Source organism: Didymosphaeria variabile, assembly GCF_027946475.1.
Source record: "Didymosphaeria variabile strain IMI 356815 chromosome Unknown scaffold_10, whole genome shotgun sequence".
Lineage (NCBI taxonomy): Eukaryota > Fungi > Ascomycota > Dothideomycetes > Pleosporales > Didymosphaeriaceae > Didymosphaeria > Didymosphaeria variabile.
Window position 1 is genome coordinate 223,895 of NW_026611629.1, and position 16,619 is coordinate 240,513.

Below are 16,619 nucleotides of genomic sequence, written 5' to 3' on the forward strand. Positions count from 1 at the left end.
ACTTGCATTTGATCCAACGGGGAGGACCGATCGAAAAACGGCGCGAAGGGTACCACTTTCTGATCTGGCCTCCTCGCCGGCTCCACAACTAGGCGATATGCATCAAACTGAGCAATTTCTTCTCCGTTCACAGGACTCATGAATCCCTCCTCGGGGACTTACGGCGGAGGTTGACCAGGGCATGGATTCTTCCTCTCCAGGTGCAACTCACTGCCGCTTGTGAAGCGTCCAGCGCTGATCAGGAAGGATCTCAATGACGCACCTCGCCTGAGACTGTTGATCAATCTACCTGAGCTGAGCCCCTTGGCATCACTACTGGATGCTCCCGTGGATAAGATCGATTGAGACGCCGAGATAGAATTACAGCTTGGAAGTGAGCCAAAGTTACTAAGGGTGAGACAAGACGTCGGTAACGAGATGAAGATTGCACTTGCTAGAAGTACTGTATCTCTGGGGCAACCTGTCCTCCAACAGCTCGTGTCAGACTCTCAAGTCAAGATCATCTGTCTCGTTCGTATTGTCGAAGAGCGCGACCTACAGAACCTTGCCTCGTTCCGTAGTGATAAGATTTAGATTGAAGAGACTTATGGTACCTACCATCATGAGTACCGGACGATATTCTGTCCGAGGCACACTGCATCCTGTACTGCGCCGAAGACCGGAACTTCTAGGATGGTAGGTAAGTCTCTTCGACCCGTTCACGTTTACACCGCAACTGCGCTGGCCTCTCGCTTTAAACTCCACGCAAGACGCTATGAATGGTATCCTTCCACCATACACGAGCGAACGCGAGAGCTATACCACTGAAACCTCATCATGGAGATATTTCTCAACTGAGGCTCCGGAACGTGATCCACCGGTGGACAGTGCTACTAGACGAGGATTCGACGCGATAGATGTAGTCCATTCTCGGGTCTCTTCTTGGCGCCCCTACAGGCCGCTCAGCGAACTATACTTCTGGCCAAGCGTGAGCATTTACGTCATCGTGCTACAGGGAACAGTGAGCGACAGGCAAGGTCACAAGTTTAAAAGAGACTACATCATAATATATCGCGGTTGTTCTTGCAAATGAGGGGGAAACGCTCATGCCGTGGGCTAACATTATGATTATCGCAGAGCCCATGAGTTCGCTCATTAGCAACTGCACTCTCTCTACTTGTAGCTGCCGCCAACTGGCCCCTTCAGGCCAAGGCAGTTGGCAAAGTACGTGACCGTCGCCGCCCAGTCGGTAAACAGCCCCTTGATCCCGATCTGATTGACCAGCACATCCAGCACCTCGTAGTACTGCCCATCATAGTACGTGACATTCGCAATAGACTCGAAGTAGTACTCTTCCCTGCTCTTCACTGTTGCCAGCGGCCCAGAGCGCTCGAACGTCCATGCGATGATGTCAAAACCAGCGGCTTTGACTGCGTTGGCATACGCAGACGGCACAATGGTCTTGTTGTCGCCGACGGAGAGAAGCATAGGTAGGGCGGGGCCGATGATGTTGACGCCCGCGGCTTTGGCGATGGTGAGGTTGGCCGTTCCGGCTGCGAGGTCTTCGGGGGTGTCGTATTCGACAAGGTAGATGGCCTGCTTGCCGAAGTCGTGGTCGTACTTGAGCCAGAAGACAATGTCGTCATAGGTAAAGGACTGGGGCCAGATACGGCTGTAGTCGATGGACTTGTTGCGGAAGGCATCGACCATGTCCTGGGCATATTGCTGCTGGGTGTAACCCTTGAAGGGCATGGGGACCTGGGCGGGAGGGGTCTTGAGTTCGGGCGTGAAGTTGCGGTAGCCAGGATACTCATTAACAAGGTCAATGTACTCGTTCAGGGTCAGAACCTTTCCGCACGTGTCGTATAGCTCTGTTCGCCAGGTGGGAGTGCCGTACTGGTAGTCCTGGGGGGTGAGAGCGGAAGCGTTGAAGCCGTCCTGCTTACCGCAAAGACTGCTGTACTCGGCTGTGGTGATATCCGAAGTACAGCAAAGGGCATTGGCAGGTGATGTTGCGTTGGCTGGGGTGAAGGGGACTGTACACTTCTTTGCCAGCTCAGGACGCACGAGGATGTCGGTAGTCGTGTGTAGATCGCAGAGCGAATGGCGACAGACAAGCCCTCGGTCGCCAGTAAACGAGACGTCGCACTCGAGAACACCAGCACCCATGCGGGCACCTGCGTCTTCAGACTGCCTGGTCTCCTCCGGGAACTGAAGGGTTCCACCGCCACGGTGACCAATCGTGAATTGGTTGATGGTGACAGGCTTGTTCTCGCATGACTGGAGCTTCCGCTTCAAAGGCCCGTCGGTCATGTTGTTGATGATATAGTACGGACGCGGGCCGAGCGAGACAAGATAGCTATCGTTCTTGCTGGTGTGACCATGGTGGCCAGTGGGATAGGACCTGCTGGTAGGAGCAGCGACGGTGGCAGCTGCCAGAGCGAGGGTCAAGAGGGAGTTCATCGTGGGCGAGTGGTAAGACAACGTGATGCCTGGAAAATTGAATGCCTACACGTCCGCCCGGCTTCGAATGTGGCAGCGTGCCATCTTATACCAGATGTATGGCGAGCAGCCGGGGCCAGGATCGGTACGGCGTGGTCGTAAGCCGCACGAGCTCGCTGCATGCTGCAGGAACCGATGCATGAGGGCGAAGCAATAATCCCACGCGCCAGGGTGAAGGATGAACGCTTGTTGAAGCTTCTGCATCGGCAACGTCATGGCTAAAAGGCTTGAACGATGCTTGTCCAGTTCAAGCAAGTTCTTCAGGGTTCATGGCCACCTTGAGCTGCAGGACTACGAATTGGCGGAGAGCCGGGACCGCGATGGCGGGGATGTGGGACATTGGGTGGTTGGCGGTTGCTGATAACAAGCCATACCGAGCCAATGGTACGAGCACGTGTGAGCGCTCCGCCGGCATCGGACGGAAATAAGATCGTCATCATCTCCGTGCAGGCTCACCTCAACGGCGGCACCGCGCAGAGCTAAGGAATTGCCCAAAGATGGTCATTCACGGAAAGGTAGTCCAGACAGAGGGCGAGTCGTGAGCGCTCGAGTTTCGACGTTGATTCCGCCTCGCGAGGCTTAAGGTGGGGCGCTTCCAAGCTACCCGCTGCCACTGCTCTTCCTCAAGCCTTCTCTGGTGCAACCCAATTGCTGACTCCAGCCTGCCAAGGCATAGCTTGAATCGCGCGTGAAAACATCATCGTAAAGTAGCGTGGCGAGTGTTGTAATAAATGGCAGGAATGTGGCTGAGTTGAAAGAGTGGCATTGCTTTAGTGTTGCTCGCTTACCCACGTCCCCACCGGTACCTAACGAGGGCGCCCTGTTACACCTTTTTATACTGTGAACAGTGCATGTGTTCAAAAGCCGCGAAGCCCTACTGCACGATTGCGAAGTTTGGATGTAAAGGAAAGTCTACGTGTCATCGAGTATTCATGTCCAATTTAAGCTAACTTCAGCCCACAGGTTTTTCTGTCACGTGTTCGCTGAGCCAATTACATATGTAGAGATTGTAGGGAACGACAGTTCTCATTGCCCAGGTGGCCGAGACGGCACGTGACGGATCTCTCTACTCTGGTCGACCCAAGTGCAACGGCTAGCGCGAGTAGTGCCATAGACGAGATAGTTGTAACGTTCAGGAGAGACGCTGATGTGATACTGGCACACAGCCTTCTTGATCCTATCGAGATTCTGTCTAGCTACCCTTTCGGTCACCCATTTGGTCGTTCGTATCCGAGTACTTGTTCGTCAAGGACCCCCAGGATAGCGATAGTGTCCGCGAGCTCCCTTACAGTTTCTCAAAAACCAATTTCAATTCACCCGGAAGTGGCGTCAATTGATCCCTCATGTTCTTTTCCACAAGCAGCCCATCAGACGTCCCTGGGGCAAAACGAATGGAATACTTGGAGACAAGTATAGCAACGGTAAGCCTCATCTCGGACATGGCTACCTTCTTGCCAGCGCAGCTGTTACGACCTGTGCAAAGTTAGTTCCGGCACGGCTTTCGGAATATCATGGAAACCTCATGTAGAGATCGACGTACCCATGGAAAACGGGGCGAAGGCTCTCTTGTCTTTGACAAGTTCGGGCTTGCTGTACCAGCGTTCAGGGATAAACTCGTGCGGGGCCTCATAGGCTTCTTCAACTGATGTCAAAGAGATCATGTCAGCAGAGCCCAAAACACCCAAACCTGAGAGGTCAGTAATAACTTACGTCGTCCGAGACTGTAGCGTGGGGCAACGACTTTGATGCCGCCGGGTATATATACGCCTTCACAGTTGAGGCCATCGGGTGGGGTTATCCGAGATCCAAAGGTTGGCCCCGCGGGGTATAGTCTCATGGACTCATTGATCGTGGCTGTGAGATGTGGCAGCGCAGACAAAGCCGTCATGTCATTGTAGTCTACATTTCGCAGCTCTTGGCGAATCTTCTCTGCATGCTCGGGCCAGCGGGCGAGGCAGTAAAAGAGAAGGATGAGACTCGGGCCGGAGGTACTATTACCTGTCAGTCCGCTGTTCGACCATCTTTTCAAGGTCAGAGAAGAGCCAACCTTCCTGCGAGGAGTATAACACCACAGTCGCCGCCGACAGCTTCACGGCTGATCTTGTCTGCGTCCTTGCGTTGGGAATCCTCGATGAAGAACGAAGCTATATCAACCGACTCTGGCTCGCTCTAATGCGTTTCTGTCAGCAAAGTTGACGTTTTATATAACTCAAAACGGTAAGCCTTTACCTGTATCCTCTTCTCTACGATACTCTGGGTGAACGCGAGAAATTTGAACCAGTGCGGAATATTCCAGGCTCCTGGAAAGAGAGCAAATGCCATCCTCAGGATCCAAGGCGAGGGAGTGGTAGGCCCAAGAATACTCAGGGAACCCCCAAGGACGGAAGCCCCATCTTTGATCTCCATGTTCGCCTGGCCAAAGCCAATGTCTTTGAGCACGTCAAATGTCATCTGATATAGTAGATCGTTCATAACTATGGGCTTGGCTTTCTGCGCGCTGATGATACTCTCGAGTTCCAGGGCGTGGGTTGTGATCCTTTGATAATACTGCTTGATCGCTGCGCGGTCCTGTCAGCCCTGGAGCTAAGAGACAGCCGACATGAAAGTCAATGGGCACCCACAAGATAATGACATTGCCTTGTCCCAAACCTTTCGACGAGAGTTCTGGATGGCTGGGTCTCTACTAAACACCTGGATGCTTGGATATAAGAGATCATACCAGTCAGATCTGGCATTACGATTCTGGGGCCCGTCTAGCCATTCGAGACCGGCGGGATGAAAGATGGTAATCTCGCTCGGACCTTGGAGACAGATCAGTGAATGCGATCAGGTGGACCTGGCGGCGAGGAAAAGACTGACCAGTCCTGACAAAGGTCCCATACTTCTGACGCCACGAATCGAGCACAAGGTGGTTCTTAGAATTTCGGCAAAGCCAAACGTGCCACAGCTTTGACAATGCGGCCAGGCGAGGGCCTGGAAATGATCTGAGGCGATGGAAGAAGAGTCTATATCCGGCCATGCTGACAAAAAGGCCACAGAGATAGACCAGGAAAGGTAGCGCAACTCCATGCCAAGTTGGCAGCGCAGAGACCAGCTGTTTGGCTGATAGCAGAATAAACACGAGCGCATGGGCTAGGAAGATTGTCGGGGCGCGCAGGTGCCATTCGCCGCGGATGAAAAAGCCCAGGTGCATGGCCACACCGAGACAAAAGGGCGCGATGACCTTTGGAGACACTGGAGCCATCATGATGTTGTCAATGACGAGGACATGTAAGGAACGAGACGATGTATGGTTAATATACGTGTCTTTTCACTGGGGACAACGGGAATGCGTGGATGTGCTATGTTCTCCTGATCTCAGGGATCACTACTAGTCAATGATTGGGTACCCTGACCGCCCCTATCGATCACCGGGGCTAAATATATATTATTACTACATGTAGATCTAACGGGGGCTAGCGTTTTTAGCTTCGGCCTTTATGTTCGTGCAGGCCACCCACTTTATTGATTACAGTCAACCCTGGACACAAGCAAATCCTTAGCCCGGAATGCGACCATGCAAATTGACCTGCCGTTTGCAACCAATCTTACACTTAGTAGTAATTTAAGCTGGCTACAAGCAGGTGTCACGGTAGAAGCGACGAATGTTGCGATTGCTTGTGCCTGGATTTCACTAAACATTTACACGAATGGAACTGTTACTTGTGATTTTTTAATAGAGAACATTTTAATCTCAAGTCGTAGAGCGAATTAGGACATAGGGTGAAGTGCCTCGTACAGTAAATTCTCGGAAAAGCTCCTCATAGGCAGTACAGCGCATAAAGATAATACAAACAAGTAGACACGGACTTGCGCCTTCAACGATGAACACCGTAAGCCTACATCACTACCATCTCTTCAAACCCTTCTACTCCATTCGTCGTCCGACAGCCTGGAGTAGGTCTGGCCGACCTGGCTTGTTTTCCAGATGTGGTTTGGGGCGCCGCTCGGGTTGGAGACCGCAGCTTGGCCACCGTTCTCCAAGTCATCCATTTGAGCGTCCGTCGCAGGTGTGACCGCACCGCCGGCGTTGGCTGTTGAGGTGACGTATGTGCGCAGCTCGAGCGTATCTTCGTTGTCGAAGCCGCCCTGACTGCCCAGTGTGGTCATGCCAGTACCACGCGTACCCATGTATCTGGCCATGGTATTTGATAGGTTGCCACCCTTGCCACCCTTGCCAGATTTTGCCTTATTCTCAGACGAGCCGAAGGTCACGAGCCCAGATTTGGACTTGGTCGTGGTTTGGTTGGAAGGTCCAGTTCCGCGGACATAGTGATAGAGTCGAGAGAAAGACGGCATGCAACCAACGAATATGACGATGGAGATCTCGGCAGTCCTAATCGCCGGTGTCAGAAATGAAGTAACCGAGCGGGGAGAACTTACACGAGCAACGCAAGCTTTGTCAACCACCAGGTCTGATCAATGTTCGTTAGGAGCGTGACGCGGATATACATGCCTCCAATGCCTACTCCAATCGCACTATTCGTTCGCCGTTAGCAAACAGGAAAGCGACGTTCTCGGAGGCGGGAGACATACATCGAACTGACGCCGAAGACGGACAAGGCGGCCAGCTTCCGTTTCAGGGGCAGTGAGAGGTGCCAGATAGCCCAGGTCGGAATGAGTAGGGCCTCGATATCAGATACGATATTGAGAATTCCGGAACTGAGGTTCACTTGTATGGCATCAGTACACTTGCCTGCGACCGTGTCGCCATGCCATATCTTCTCTCGCGGCCAGCACTGGAAGACGTAGGAGAAGAAGAGACCGGTATAAAAGATGAAATTGACCACGATGGACACCACTGCATTCCAGTCAGCGGGCGCAGTTGATCGTAGCTAGCCCCTTGCATACTCACTTATGACCCAGTAGACAGCGTTACGGTTGCCGGTGGTGAATATCGACCTGAGCTGGAACAGTACCGAAAGCTTTGCGGCGGCTGTAGGGATGGAGTAGAGACAGTACACGATATTGACCCAGTACAAGATGCCGGAAATCTGTGCAACAGAAATATCGTACAAGTGGTGCGTGAGGCCCATCCCAGAGAGATGAAGGATGACGGCGACATAGGAAACAAAGGAAGCGAAGGCAAAGTAACTCAGGTAATCCTCTGTTCGGTGGCTACCCGGGACAACAACCAACTTCACGAACAGCCGGGCAGCTATCCCTATCGCTGGGAGCGCAAGCACGATCCCCGACGTGACATAGATAGCTGTCAACTGGTCGACCGGATTGATGAAATTCGACTTTGTCCCAAGCGGCGGCGGGATGACAGAAATGTTGGTAGGGTCGCTCATGGCTGGCTACGGGGCGGGGCGTGATGAAGCCTCTCTGCTGGAATAATGTGGAGAATGAATCTACAGCAGTGAGGGGGGTGGTGTGGTTTCGATCTAGCCGATCATCTAGCCCCCCACCCTTTTTTAGGTTGGTACATGGGTATATCTTACCGCATGCTTAGGCCGCACGGACCTACACAGGTAAGGTGAGACTTACGGACTCTGCTGATGCTTTATGCGGGGGTTCCTTCCCGAGGCACAGGTCTGCAACAGTGATTGGTTAGCTATCGTAACGGCGATGTGCCCAAAAATGGCGATGCGTCCACACAGCCTACTGTATTGTCCCGAAGTCCGTGGTTTGCCTTGGCAACATTTCCATGTAATCGGAGCCAACGCGCTCGCTTCTATGTGGGTTAACCAGATGCGTGACCGGAAGAACCAAGAAAAGTAAAGACGGAAAGTGCGAATATGGATAGCGAGGGAATTCAACTGTCGCAAGTTGACGAGCTATATTACGTAGAGACGATGATCTAGCACCGTCGCTACTCGAACCCCTGCCACGCATTCTGGTAGACTGTTAGGCCTAAGACGTATTTGTCATGCTTATTGATGTGCCGAAAACCAAGAATTGTAGACAGGATACACGATAGGAGGCGAGGGAAGAAACAAGGGGATCATTTTACAAGTGAGAGGTCTTGATATGTTGATAGCCACATTGGGATCGTCCTATCTTCTAGTATACTCGTATCTGTTCCTAGATCTCGTGGCGCTTAACCGTCACCTCACGTCCAGGGATGCCCATCCTTCCCGAGCTTGGCGTTCAGAAAGGCACGACCGAGCAGATTGTCGCGGACAATCTGATCTTTGTGAGCCTCCATCTCCTCGATGTCCCCTTGCGATGAGATCCCATGTTAGAAGAGTAGCGAGTTATGAGCACTAGAAGGCGGACTCACAGTTTACGCTGACTATGCCGCCGCGCATCCATTCGGCGCGCGGAGTAGACAGGAAGAGTGTCCAGCTACCACTAAGACCGGGGCTGTCCTTGGCATACGGCTTCAAGGAGTCGACCGTCATCCCAGTCTGGACGATTCCCGGAATCAGCATGAAAACGCGGATGTTCGGCTGTTCGACGTGCAGGTTTTCCATAATGCGGACAAGGGCCAACTTGGACGCCGTGTAGCCCCCCATACCGGGGAAAACGTTGGCGATGGCGCCCGTCGTGAAGCTGACGACGGTGCCGACCCCGTCTGCCTGGGCGAGGAAGTGGTGCGTCACTAGGTACGACCCCAGCACGTTGACCTGGAAATCATTGAAGAATTTCGTGGGATCGGCGCCGCCCACCGCACCCCCTTCCAAACTGCCCGCGCTGTTGATTAGCACGTCAACCTTTCCGACCGCCTCCTTGGCGGCCGCGAAGAGCGCCGCGACCGAGTCTTCGCTGGTGATGTCGGCCGCCTGGGCGAGGACTTTGGTGCCGGGCGGAACAAGACTCTGGAGCCGTGTGGCGACGCTCTCAAGCACATCGACATTGCGCCCGGTAATCACGATGCCAGAAGCTCCCGCGGTGGCCCACGATTCAGCGATGACCTGCATCGATTACTCGGGGGAAAGGAGAATCAGGCCCTCGAAATTGTGCTTACCTTGCCTATGCCCCCAGAAACGCCGGTGATGAGCACCGTCTTTCCTTTCGCCGACAGCTCTGGCTGGGTTGGCTCTAACAGTGGATAGACATCACGGCGGACTTGCTTGGTCAGTTGGTAGGGCAGGGTAAATGCGTTAGGGTCCGAATAGTCCATTGTAGCTGAGGGTTCGTGATCTTTCGTTCGCGGGCACGAGAGATCAATGCATGAAGTAGAGTGAAAAATGTGAAGAACTATGGTAGGTATTGGCAGGCGCGTACGCACATATAGGACGTTTACGGGATTACGCACGGGCGTTTATATCACGGGCGGGCGTGATGGATGGATCGGGATAGGCAACGAAATTTATGACTAAGCACAGTCTGAACCAGTGGCCTGTGTGGTACTTGGGGGCCCGGGATAGTGGCCACTAGCTTGTTAATCCCGGCACTCAGCTCGGCGCCGTTGAACACGAAGGCTGCCCGGTCCGATTGGCCCCCAATGCTACGTTGCTAGGGCAGGGATCTGCAGATCGGTGTGTCTTATTCCTAGCACGTTCCGAATGCGATCGTCATCCAAGCGTTTTGTCTTGCTGCACGTGGGACCCTACTGGCCGATGGTCGCCTTTCATTTTCGGACTTCGATATCAGTGAGCTAGGGCATAGATACGCAATCAATCCAGGTTGTGTTCTTCGGTGCATGTAGCGTTTTTGCCCTATCTGGACGACACCATGCCACCCGACCTGCCTACTGTGATAGGAGGCATAAATATGGTAGTGAGTAGCGGTCATGTACAAGGGTGAACTATGGTGCTTTTCAAGGTATTTGTCCCTAAATTGGATGAATCCCTGCATAGACCTTATCGCAGTATCCATTGCAGCATGGGCTGAATGCGTCGCAACATGTTGTCGGTGTTAGGTAAGGCTTAGACCATGCCCCGGCATGCGTCGAGGGGCAAATAATAGGACAGTAAGGCCGAAGTCAGCTTACTTTGTGATAGCGTTATTACAGCAGGGGTATCGTGAACTTGATGCTGTTCGTCGTTCAGATGAGTTTTTACAACGGAGTCGACACTAATCCCAAAATCTCTCCAATTAAACTATCCCCAGGGACAGGGGGTTTTCGATATATTCAAATCATGTCCTCCCACGATTGGACTCGAACGTATCCTTTACTTGTTACGCTGCCCTCGTCCGATGCTACTCGCTGCGGCCATCTCCCAAAGCCATGACTTCCCACTTCTCTCAAGTCGAGTCGTTCGCGCCATCTCCCAAAGCCATGACTTGCCACTTCTCTCGAGTCGAGTCGTTCGCGCCGATCCTCCAAGAGCCCATTTGGCGGCAGTACCGTGAGCTAGAAGCCTCATCTGCCGAGGCGAGAACCAGGCTTGCATATGAGCGAGCGCGAAGTCTCATCGAGGCAGTGGGTGAGAAAAGCTCCAATACCCTCGAGGTGCGATCAACACTGATGGCGACGTGTAGGAATGACAATTGAGGATATACGCTCACTGAACCCAAAATTCTGGGACTTTCATCGTCATGGTCAGAGCTAGTCCCTAAGCTACATCACCATTGGGACGGTCTAGTGCTCATTGTACAACAGCATTTTCCCTTGACTCCGGTGCGTGGACCATACTGACCATCCACTGGAACCTCTGCATGGGCACAATCAGCTCGTTCCTTTCTCAGCGGCCGGACCTGCTGCCTTTGCTCCAAGCCTTGGAGCGCTTCGATACATGCGGCGAATTCTTGCTGACCGAGCTGGGTCATGGGCTGGACGTGAGAAACCTTGAAACCACGGCGACCCTTCAAGCCGATGGCTCCTTCGTGCTTCACACTCCCCATCCTCGTGCAGCCAAGACAATGCCTCCAAGTTCTCCGCACTCTGGTATGGCGCGCACGGCTGTCGTTTTTGCCCGGCTCATGGCAGCTGGTACAGACCATGGCGTACGTCCATTCATCGTGCCTCTGAACGATGCGTCGGGTGCGATGTGCCGTGGCGTTTCATGTACCTTGTTTCCCGCTCGTCCAGGAGCCAAGGCCATTGACCACTCCTCCACGAGCTTCTGCCACGTACCGCTGCCTGCTGAAGCCTTGCTCGGACACCTCCACGGCTCAGCCAAGGACGAGCGAAAAGACTTCCTGCGCGCCATCCACCGCGTGACCGTCGGCACGCTTTGCCTCTCTACGAGCAATGCCACCGTTCTGCGCGTGGCCGGCTGCATTGCCGGTAGGTACAGCGCTGAACGGCGGGTCGGTGCGCCCGAGTCGGTCCCTATCCTCTCCTTCAGCACCCAGTACGGCCCGATCGCACGGATCCTTGCGCATGCTGTCGTCTTTGACAATTATGCCATAGAGTCGATGCAGTTGTTCATGGCAAAGCCGGACATGCAGAACGTAATCGGCGGCGTCTTCAAGGCTACCGTCCTAAGTTACACGCAGAAGGCGCTGAGCGACCTCGTGGACCGATGTGGCTGGCAAGGTCTTTACGCTCACAATCAAGTCAGTAGACCCCTCGTCCACGGTCTTCGCAAGAGTTAACACGTGAGACCTCTTCTAGATCAGCGAACTATGGCTCGCCGAAAAGGGCAACAGTATTGCCGAAGGCGACTATGTGGTCCTCTGCATCCGACTCGCGAGTGAGGTCCTTCTCGGGCGGTATGGACTGCCGAAACCGCGTGACCCGCAGTGTCTCCTGGCGCGCCACGAGTCTGGAGTCTGGGACGAGGCTCGGCAGATATGCACGTCTCTTCCGGGTGGTCACCGCGGTAAAGAGTTCAACGCTCGCATCCTACCGCTGTCTCTGCCGTTGGTCCAAGCTACGGGCCAACGCATGGCATACGAGGCCGCAAAGGATGCCATGGTACACGGAACCGATCGTGGTCTCGGTATGACGCCGCAAGTGCTGGCCTTGTACGAGTCCACGTGTATGATGGAAGACCAGAGCTGGTACGTTGAGAACGGTATAATGTCGCGGCAGGCGCTGCTGAATTGCAATGTCGATGCGATGAATTCCCTATTGCCGTTATTGGAAGGCATGGTAAACGACCCGGCAGTTGACGCCTTTATTAATGCGCCCATGGTCGACCAAGATAGGCTGGCTGCCTTTTTCTCCAGCTTGCCATCGTTTCAGGGGCCAGAAACTGAGTACATTCGGGCCAAATTATAGAAGCATTGTCACGGTGCGTAGCAGAAGTAATATGATACCAATCTCTGTTCCTTTTTGTAGCCTTACTTGCATGGGCAGAGTCAAGCGACTTTACCGATTTCGTGTCACTTGGCAGGATCCCGCAATCCTTCCCGTTATTGTGCTCAATTGTTGGCGATGGTTGGCGCTACTTCAGGTGAGGCTAGGATAAATACGAGAGGAGTCTTGACCCTAAGTTGGTGGGTAGAATATTAAATCTCGCCTGGTCCCCCTACCGCTTGGGTAGCCGACGAGAAAAGACCACTTTATGATTCTCAAATACATCTCTACCAAGATACCAATAGGCCATTACTATCGTCATTGGTTTCAGAAGCGACTTCAAAAACATGGAGATGAAGCTGAAGCACGACCTTGATAAGCAACACGACGCCACAATCCTAGATGACGCTATCGAAGGAGCGCATCAAAGTCCGGAAACAGGGATAAAGACCACCAATGAAGCCACGACTGGGAGCGTTCTGGAAGTTTGGACCAAAAGGCTTACATACGAGGGTCTGGACCGCTTGCTATGACTGCAGCAGCTATGGTGGCCGTTCTACTTGTCGCACTCGATGATGTCAATATAGTAGGTGATTACATCTTGTACTTCATCGAGATAGTTCTGGAAGCCACAACAAAGATAGCACAGGTAGCTGATCCCCTACAGCAACCGCGGTGCCACGGGTTGCGAGCAAATTTGAAAGCCTGCATGACATTGGTTAGTATAGGTACGTAAGCCCCAGATATAGAATCCCACTCCACGTGCCAGTAAGACTCCACGTGCCGCGTCTCCCTGAATTCGGCTAGTGCTGACTGTGGGAAGGGGCATAAGCAATCGTAGCGGCACAAGCAAACATTCCTTACAACGGACTTGTGCCACGTATTCGCTTAGTGGTTGGTGTCTAGCAATGGCAATTGGGTATGTTGCTCGTGTCCAATGCCGAGGCAGGCCTTTGATTGGTGGTTTTGGCAAAGGGCGCCGTCTTATCTTTATTTGAAGGAAGCTAAGCGACCGAACGTCAGGTTTCTGTTGATCGGATTCGTAAACCAGGCTTTCGGAGAGCGGGATATCCTTGCTGCCACGGTGCACATATATTAGGCTGTCGGGGGTCTGTAGCAGGAGCGTACGTCAAGCTTCGAGAAAGTAATTCGTCCATCTTTGCATATGCCTACCTAGGGAGTTCTGAATCATCAACTGGATTGCCGATCGCCCGCTGCCGCCATGTTAACGTTTTGCTATTTGTTTTGGCTCGTTGCACAGAGCGCCGCATTCAGCAACGACTTGCGCACTCTATCGAGCAGGAACACGACCTCTCCCGACCAACTCCCGGATGCACTTCTTCCCGCCCTTGCCTTTGAGCGATCGACGTGGGTCGCAGGGCCGGTGTCCGAAGATCCATTCTACCAAGTGGATTCTGAATGGGCAGAGGCCGATTTCGGCACTGTCTTCAGAGTCGAAGACATGGACCCAACCATCTACACCATTCCTGCGACGACATCGATTTCCCGAATCCTTTACCAAAGCAAAAGCTTCCTGGGAAATAAGACGCCTGCATCAGGATACGTTCTTTTCCCGTACAGCCCTCGCAAAGTTGAAGGTGGCAATGTCCCAGTAGTGCTATGGGGGCATGGTACATCTGGTTTACACCCAGATAGTGCCCCATCTCATCTGATAGACCTTTGGCAGAATGCCCAGGGACCCACACCTCTCGTCCAGCAAGGCTATGTCGTCGTGGCGCCTGATTATGCCGGACTTGGCGTGGGCAAAAACGCCGCTGGAGAGCACATTGTGCACGAATATCTAGCAAGCCCTGCACATGCGAACGATATGGAGTACGCTCTACAAGCGGCGCGCTCTGCATTCCCATTCCTCGGTCGAAACTTCACAACTATTGGCCATTCACAAGGAGGCGGTGCCGTTTGGAGCTTCGCCGAGCGCATGCATGCAAATCCCATCGAAGGTTACTTGGGAGGGGTTGCACTAGCCCCAGTCACACGCCTCCTGGACTTGCCTGATGAGAACGACCCAGTCAAAGCATTGCTAGTTGCAGCGACACTTCGTGGAATCGCCAACATTTTTCCAGACTTCGATCTCTACAGCCTTCTAACCCCTGAAGGAGCACAACGTTTCGATCTTGAAAACAAAACGCAAGGAAATGTAGCAGCAACGACCGCATTGCTCCTTACCATGGCTGATTTTCCAATATTGAAAGAGGGATGGGAACAAAATGAGTACGTGCAGCGCTTCCAAGAAGCCACTGGAGTTGGGGGAAAGCCAATAAAAGGACCTCTGCTAGTAATACAGGGAGACAATGACTCTAACATAAATGTGCAAACCACGACTGCTGCTGTGGAGACGACCGGTACTGCGAACCCAACTGAGAGCATATCTTATATTATATATAGCAATATCTCGCACGCCCCGGCCCTTTGGGTTGGCCAACAACGCTTTCTGGAATTCATCGCAAACAGATTTGATGGCGAAGCAGCCCCTCCGGGCCTGTCCACAGAACAAGTGAGCTCACTTCGGCCCTGGGCTAAATACCAACCCGCGCAGAACTTCTACTCGGTTCGGGCTACCGAATTCTATCAAGTTCCAGCATGAGAGATGGAGCCACACCTTCAACGCCTTGACCTGGTCTGGAGTAATACTTCCAAATGATCGAAAAGTCAAACCCAAAAGAGAGACACGATTGGTTCTTTACTGGCAATACACGTCGGTAGTATATAATATATAATGAAAGCCATGTGCTCAAGGTTTACATACATTGACAGTAGATACTGGGTCCAGCACCAGTTCCTGTGGTGAACTTATTAACGCCAACCAAGTTCATGCTCTCTAAGCAACGACTGATCCACTTGTTCGCATTGTCAAATAATATGATTCATAGAATAAGGCAATGCTCAAGGTTCAAACCCCGTCGCTTGACTTGACAGATCGATTCAGGATTTCAATATCGTCGTTGTCGCTCTCAAGTCTAGTCATGTGCTCACGAGTATCAGTCGCGAAGCGCATCTTACAACAACCATAGCGACACACGTCCTACACGTGACCCCGAAAGTACGTCAAACCGTGTCGAAATCAACTAGGAGACTAGCCTTTATCGAGGTTGTGCACCTAAAACCAAGGCTTGATATAAAAATGGGGTCTTGGGCAGATTTCGCAGAGAGAAGAATGGGCAGTCCGCTTCTCTCCATCGAGAAATGGCAAAGATGGTTTTTCTACGTGTTCATTCACAGATTTGCAGCTCATGAATCACCAGTCCCAGATCTCAGCACAACGTGCAGCGTTCATCCTTGCAAGACTATCTTCCACTTACTCAATCGACCCATCAATCATTACTCTCATATGAACAAAGCCGGAAAAGCCCTAATAGGCTTTTTCTAACAAAATTTTCCCCATCTTCGGAAAAGAAGGCTTCTGAATCGACTAGCAAACCTCACTTGATGTGATGGATGATTTGGACGAAAGTGTATGCGTCATTGATGATGGGACCGAGCCAATTCTATCGGCAGAATGGCGAAATCGAACGTGCTCATCATGTTGCGAGTCAATAAAATCGGCTTTCCTGGAATGCTCTCGTCCCTCAACAGAAGGACGTCCGTATCGCTAATTCAGCGCTCATTCATGGTTTCGCGCGGGTGGCTCGATCCGAGAGTCTTGCTTTAACGTCCATTACGATAGAAGTAGAGCAAACCGCGCAAAATGATACTTCGATTGGCTTCTTGAAAACGATGCCATGTATCATCACAGACTCTTTTCTCCAGCAAAACGGCGAGAACTGCGTTGTTAATCTTAGTTTTATATCCAAGGTAACTATGCCTAGGTTACTACCGCGTTCCACTATCGAAATTATGGTATCCTCTATCCCGCAAACTATTGCCACTTCATTCCTAGACCTAATTCAGCTTCTGGAACTAAAAGACAAGACACCTGGCTTGCTAAGTAGTATATCCTACGTAGAAAACAATGATTTGGGCACTTGAATCATCTCACACCAGTCTATTATCGAGGTTAGAG

General features: G+C 52.3%; 6 protein-coding genes across 6 annotated transcripts; 2 read left to right on the forward strand and 4 right to left on the reverse strand.

Moving 5' to 3' along the window:
- Positions 1–1,152: 1,152 nt before the first annotated feature.
- N0V89_012125 (uncharacterized protein) lies at positions 1,153–2,442 on the reverse strand (the record flags this gene model as incomplete). Its single annotated transcript, XM_056220850.1, has 1 exon — positions 1,153–2,442. One exon carries the CDS (start codon positions 2,440–2,442, stop codon positions 1,153–1,155), a length of 1,290 nt encoding a protein of 429 aa, XP_056064837.1.
- Positions 2,443–3,766: 1,324 nt separating this feature from the next.
- On the reverse strand, positions 3,767–5,725 carry N0V89_012126 (uncharacterized protein; the record flags this gene model as incomplete). Its single annotated transcript, XM_056220851.1, has 6 exons — positions 3,767–3,954; positions 4,022–4,123; positions 4,192–4,472; positions 4,529–4,650; positions 4,711–5,049; positions 5,528–5,725. The coding sequence occupies 6 exons, from the start codon at positions 5,723–5,725 to the stop codon at positions 3,767–3,769; spliced, it is 1,230 nt and encodes a 409-aa protein (XP_056064838.1).
- A 653-nt stretch (positions 5,726–6,378) lies between these two features.
- On the reverse strand, positions 6,379–7,814 carry N0V89_012127 (uncharacterized protein; the record flags this gene model as incomplete). Its single annotated transcript, XM_056220852.1, has 4 exons — positions 6,379–6,856; positions 6,904–6,999; positions 7,057–7,321; positions 7,376–7,814. The coding sequence occupies 4 exons, from the start codon at positions 7,812–7,814 to the stop codon at positions 6,379–6,381; spliced, it is 1,278 nt and encodes a 425-aa protein (XP_056064839.1).
- Positions 7,815–8,729: 915 nt separating this feature from the next.
- N0V89_012128 (uncharacterized protein) lies at positions 8,730–9,589 on the reverse strand (the record flags this gene model as incomplete). Its single annotated transcript, XM_056220853.1, has 2 exons — positions 8,730–9,380; positions 9,434–9,589. 2 exons carry the CDS (start codon positions 9,587–9,589, stop codon positions 8,730–8,732), a joined length of 807 nt encoding a protein of 268 aa, XP_056064840.1.
- Positions 9,590–11,334: 1,745 nt separating this feature from the next.
- N0V89_012129 (uncharacterized protein) lies at positions 11,335–12,580 on the forward strand (the record flags this gene model as incomplete). The annotated part of the gene is made up of 2 exons (XM_056220854.1): positions 11,335–11,913; positions 11,972–12,580. The coding sequence occupies 2 exons, from the start codon at positions 11,335–11,337 to the stop codon at positions 12,578–12,580; spliced, it is 1,188 nt and encodes a 395-aa protein (XP_056064841.1).
- A 1,240-nt stretch (positions 12,581–13,820) lies between these two features.
- On the forward strand, positions 13,821–15,203 carry N0V89_012130 (uncharacterized protein; the record flags this gene model as incomplete). The annotated part of the gene is made up of 1 exon (XM_056220855.1): positions 13,821–15,203. One exon carries the CDS (start codon positions 13,821–13,823, stop codon positions 15,201–15,203), a length of 1,383 nt encoding a protein of 460 aa, XP_056064842.1.
- Positions 15,204–16,619: the final 1,416 nt, after the last annotated feature.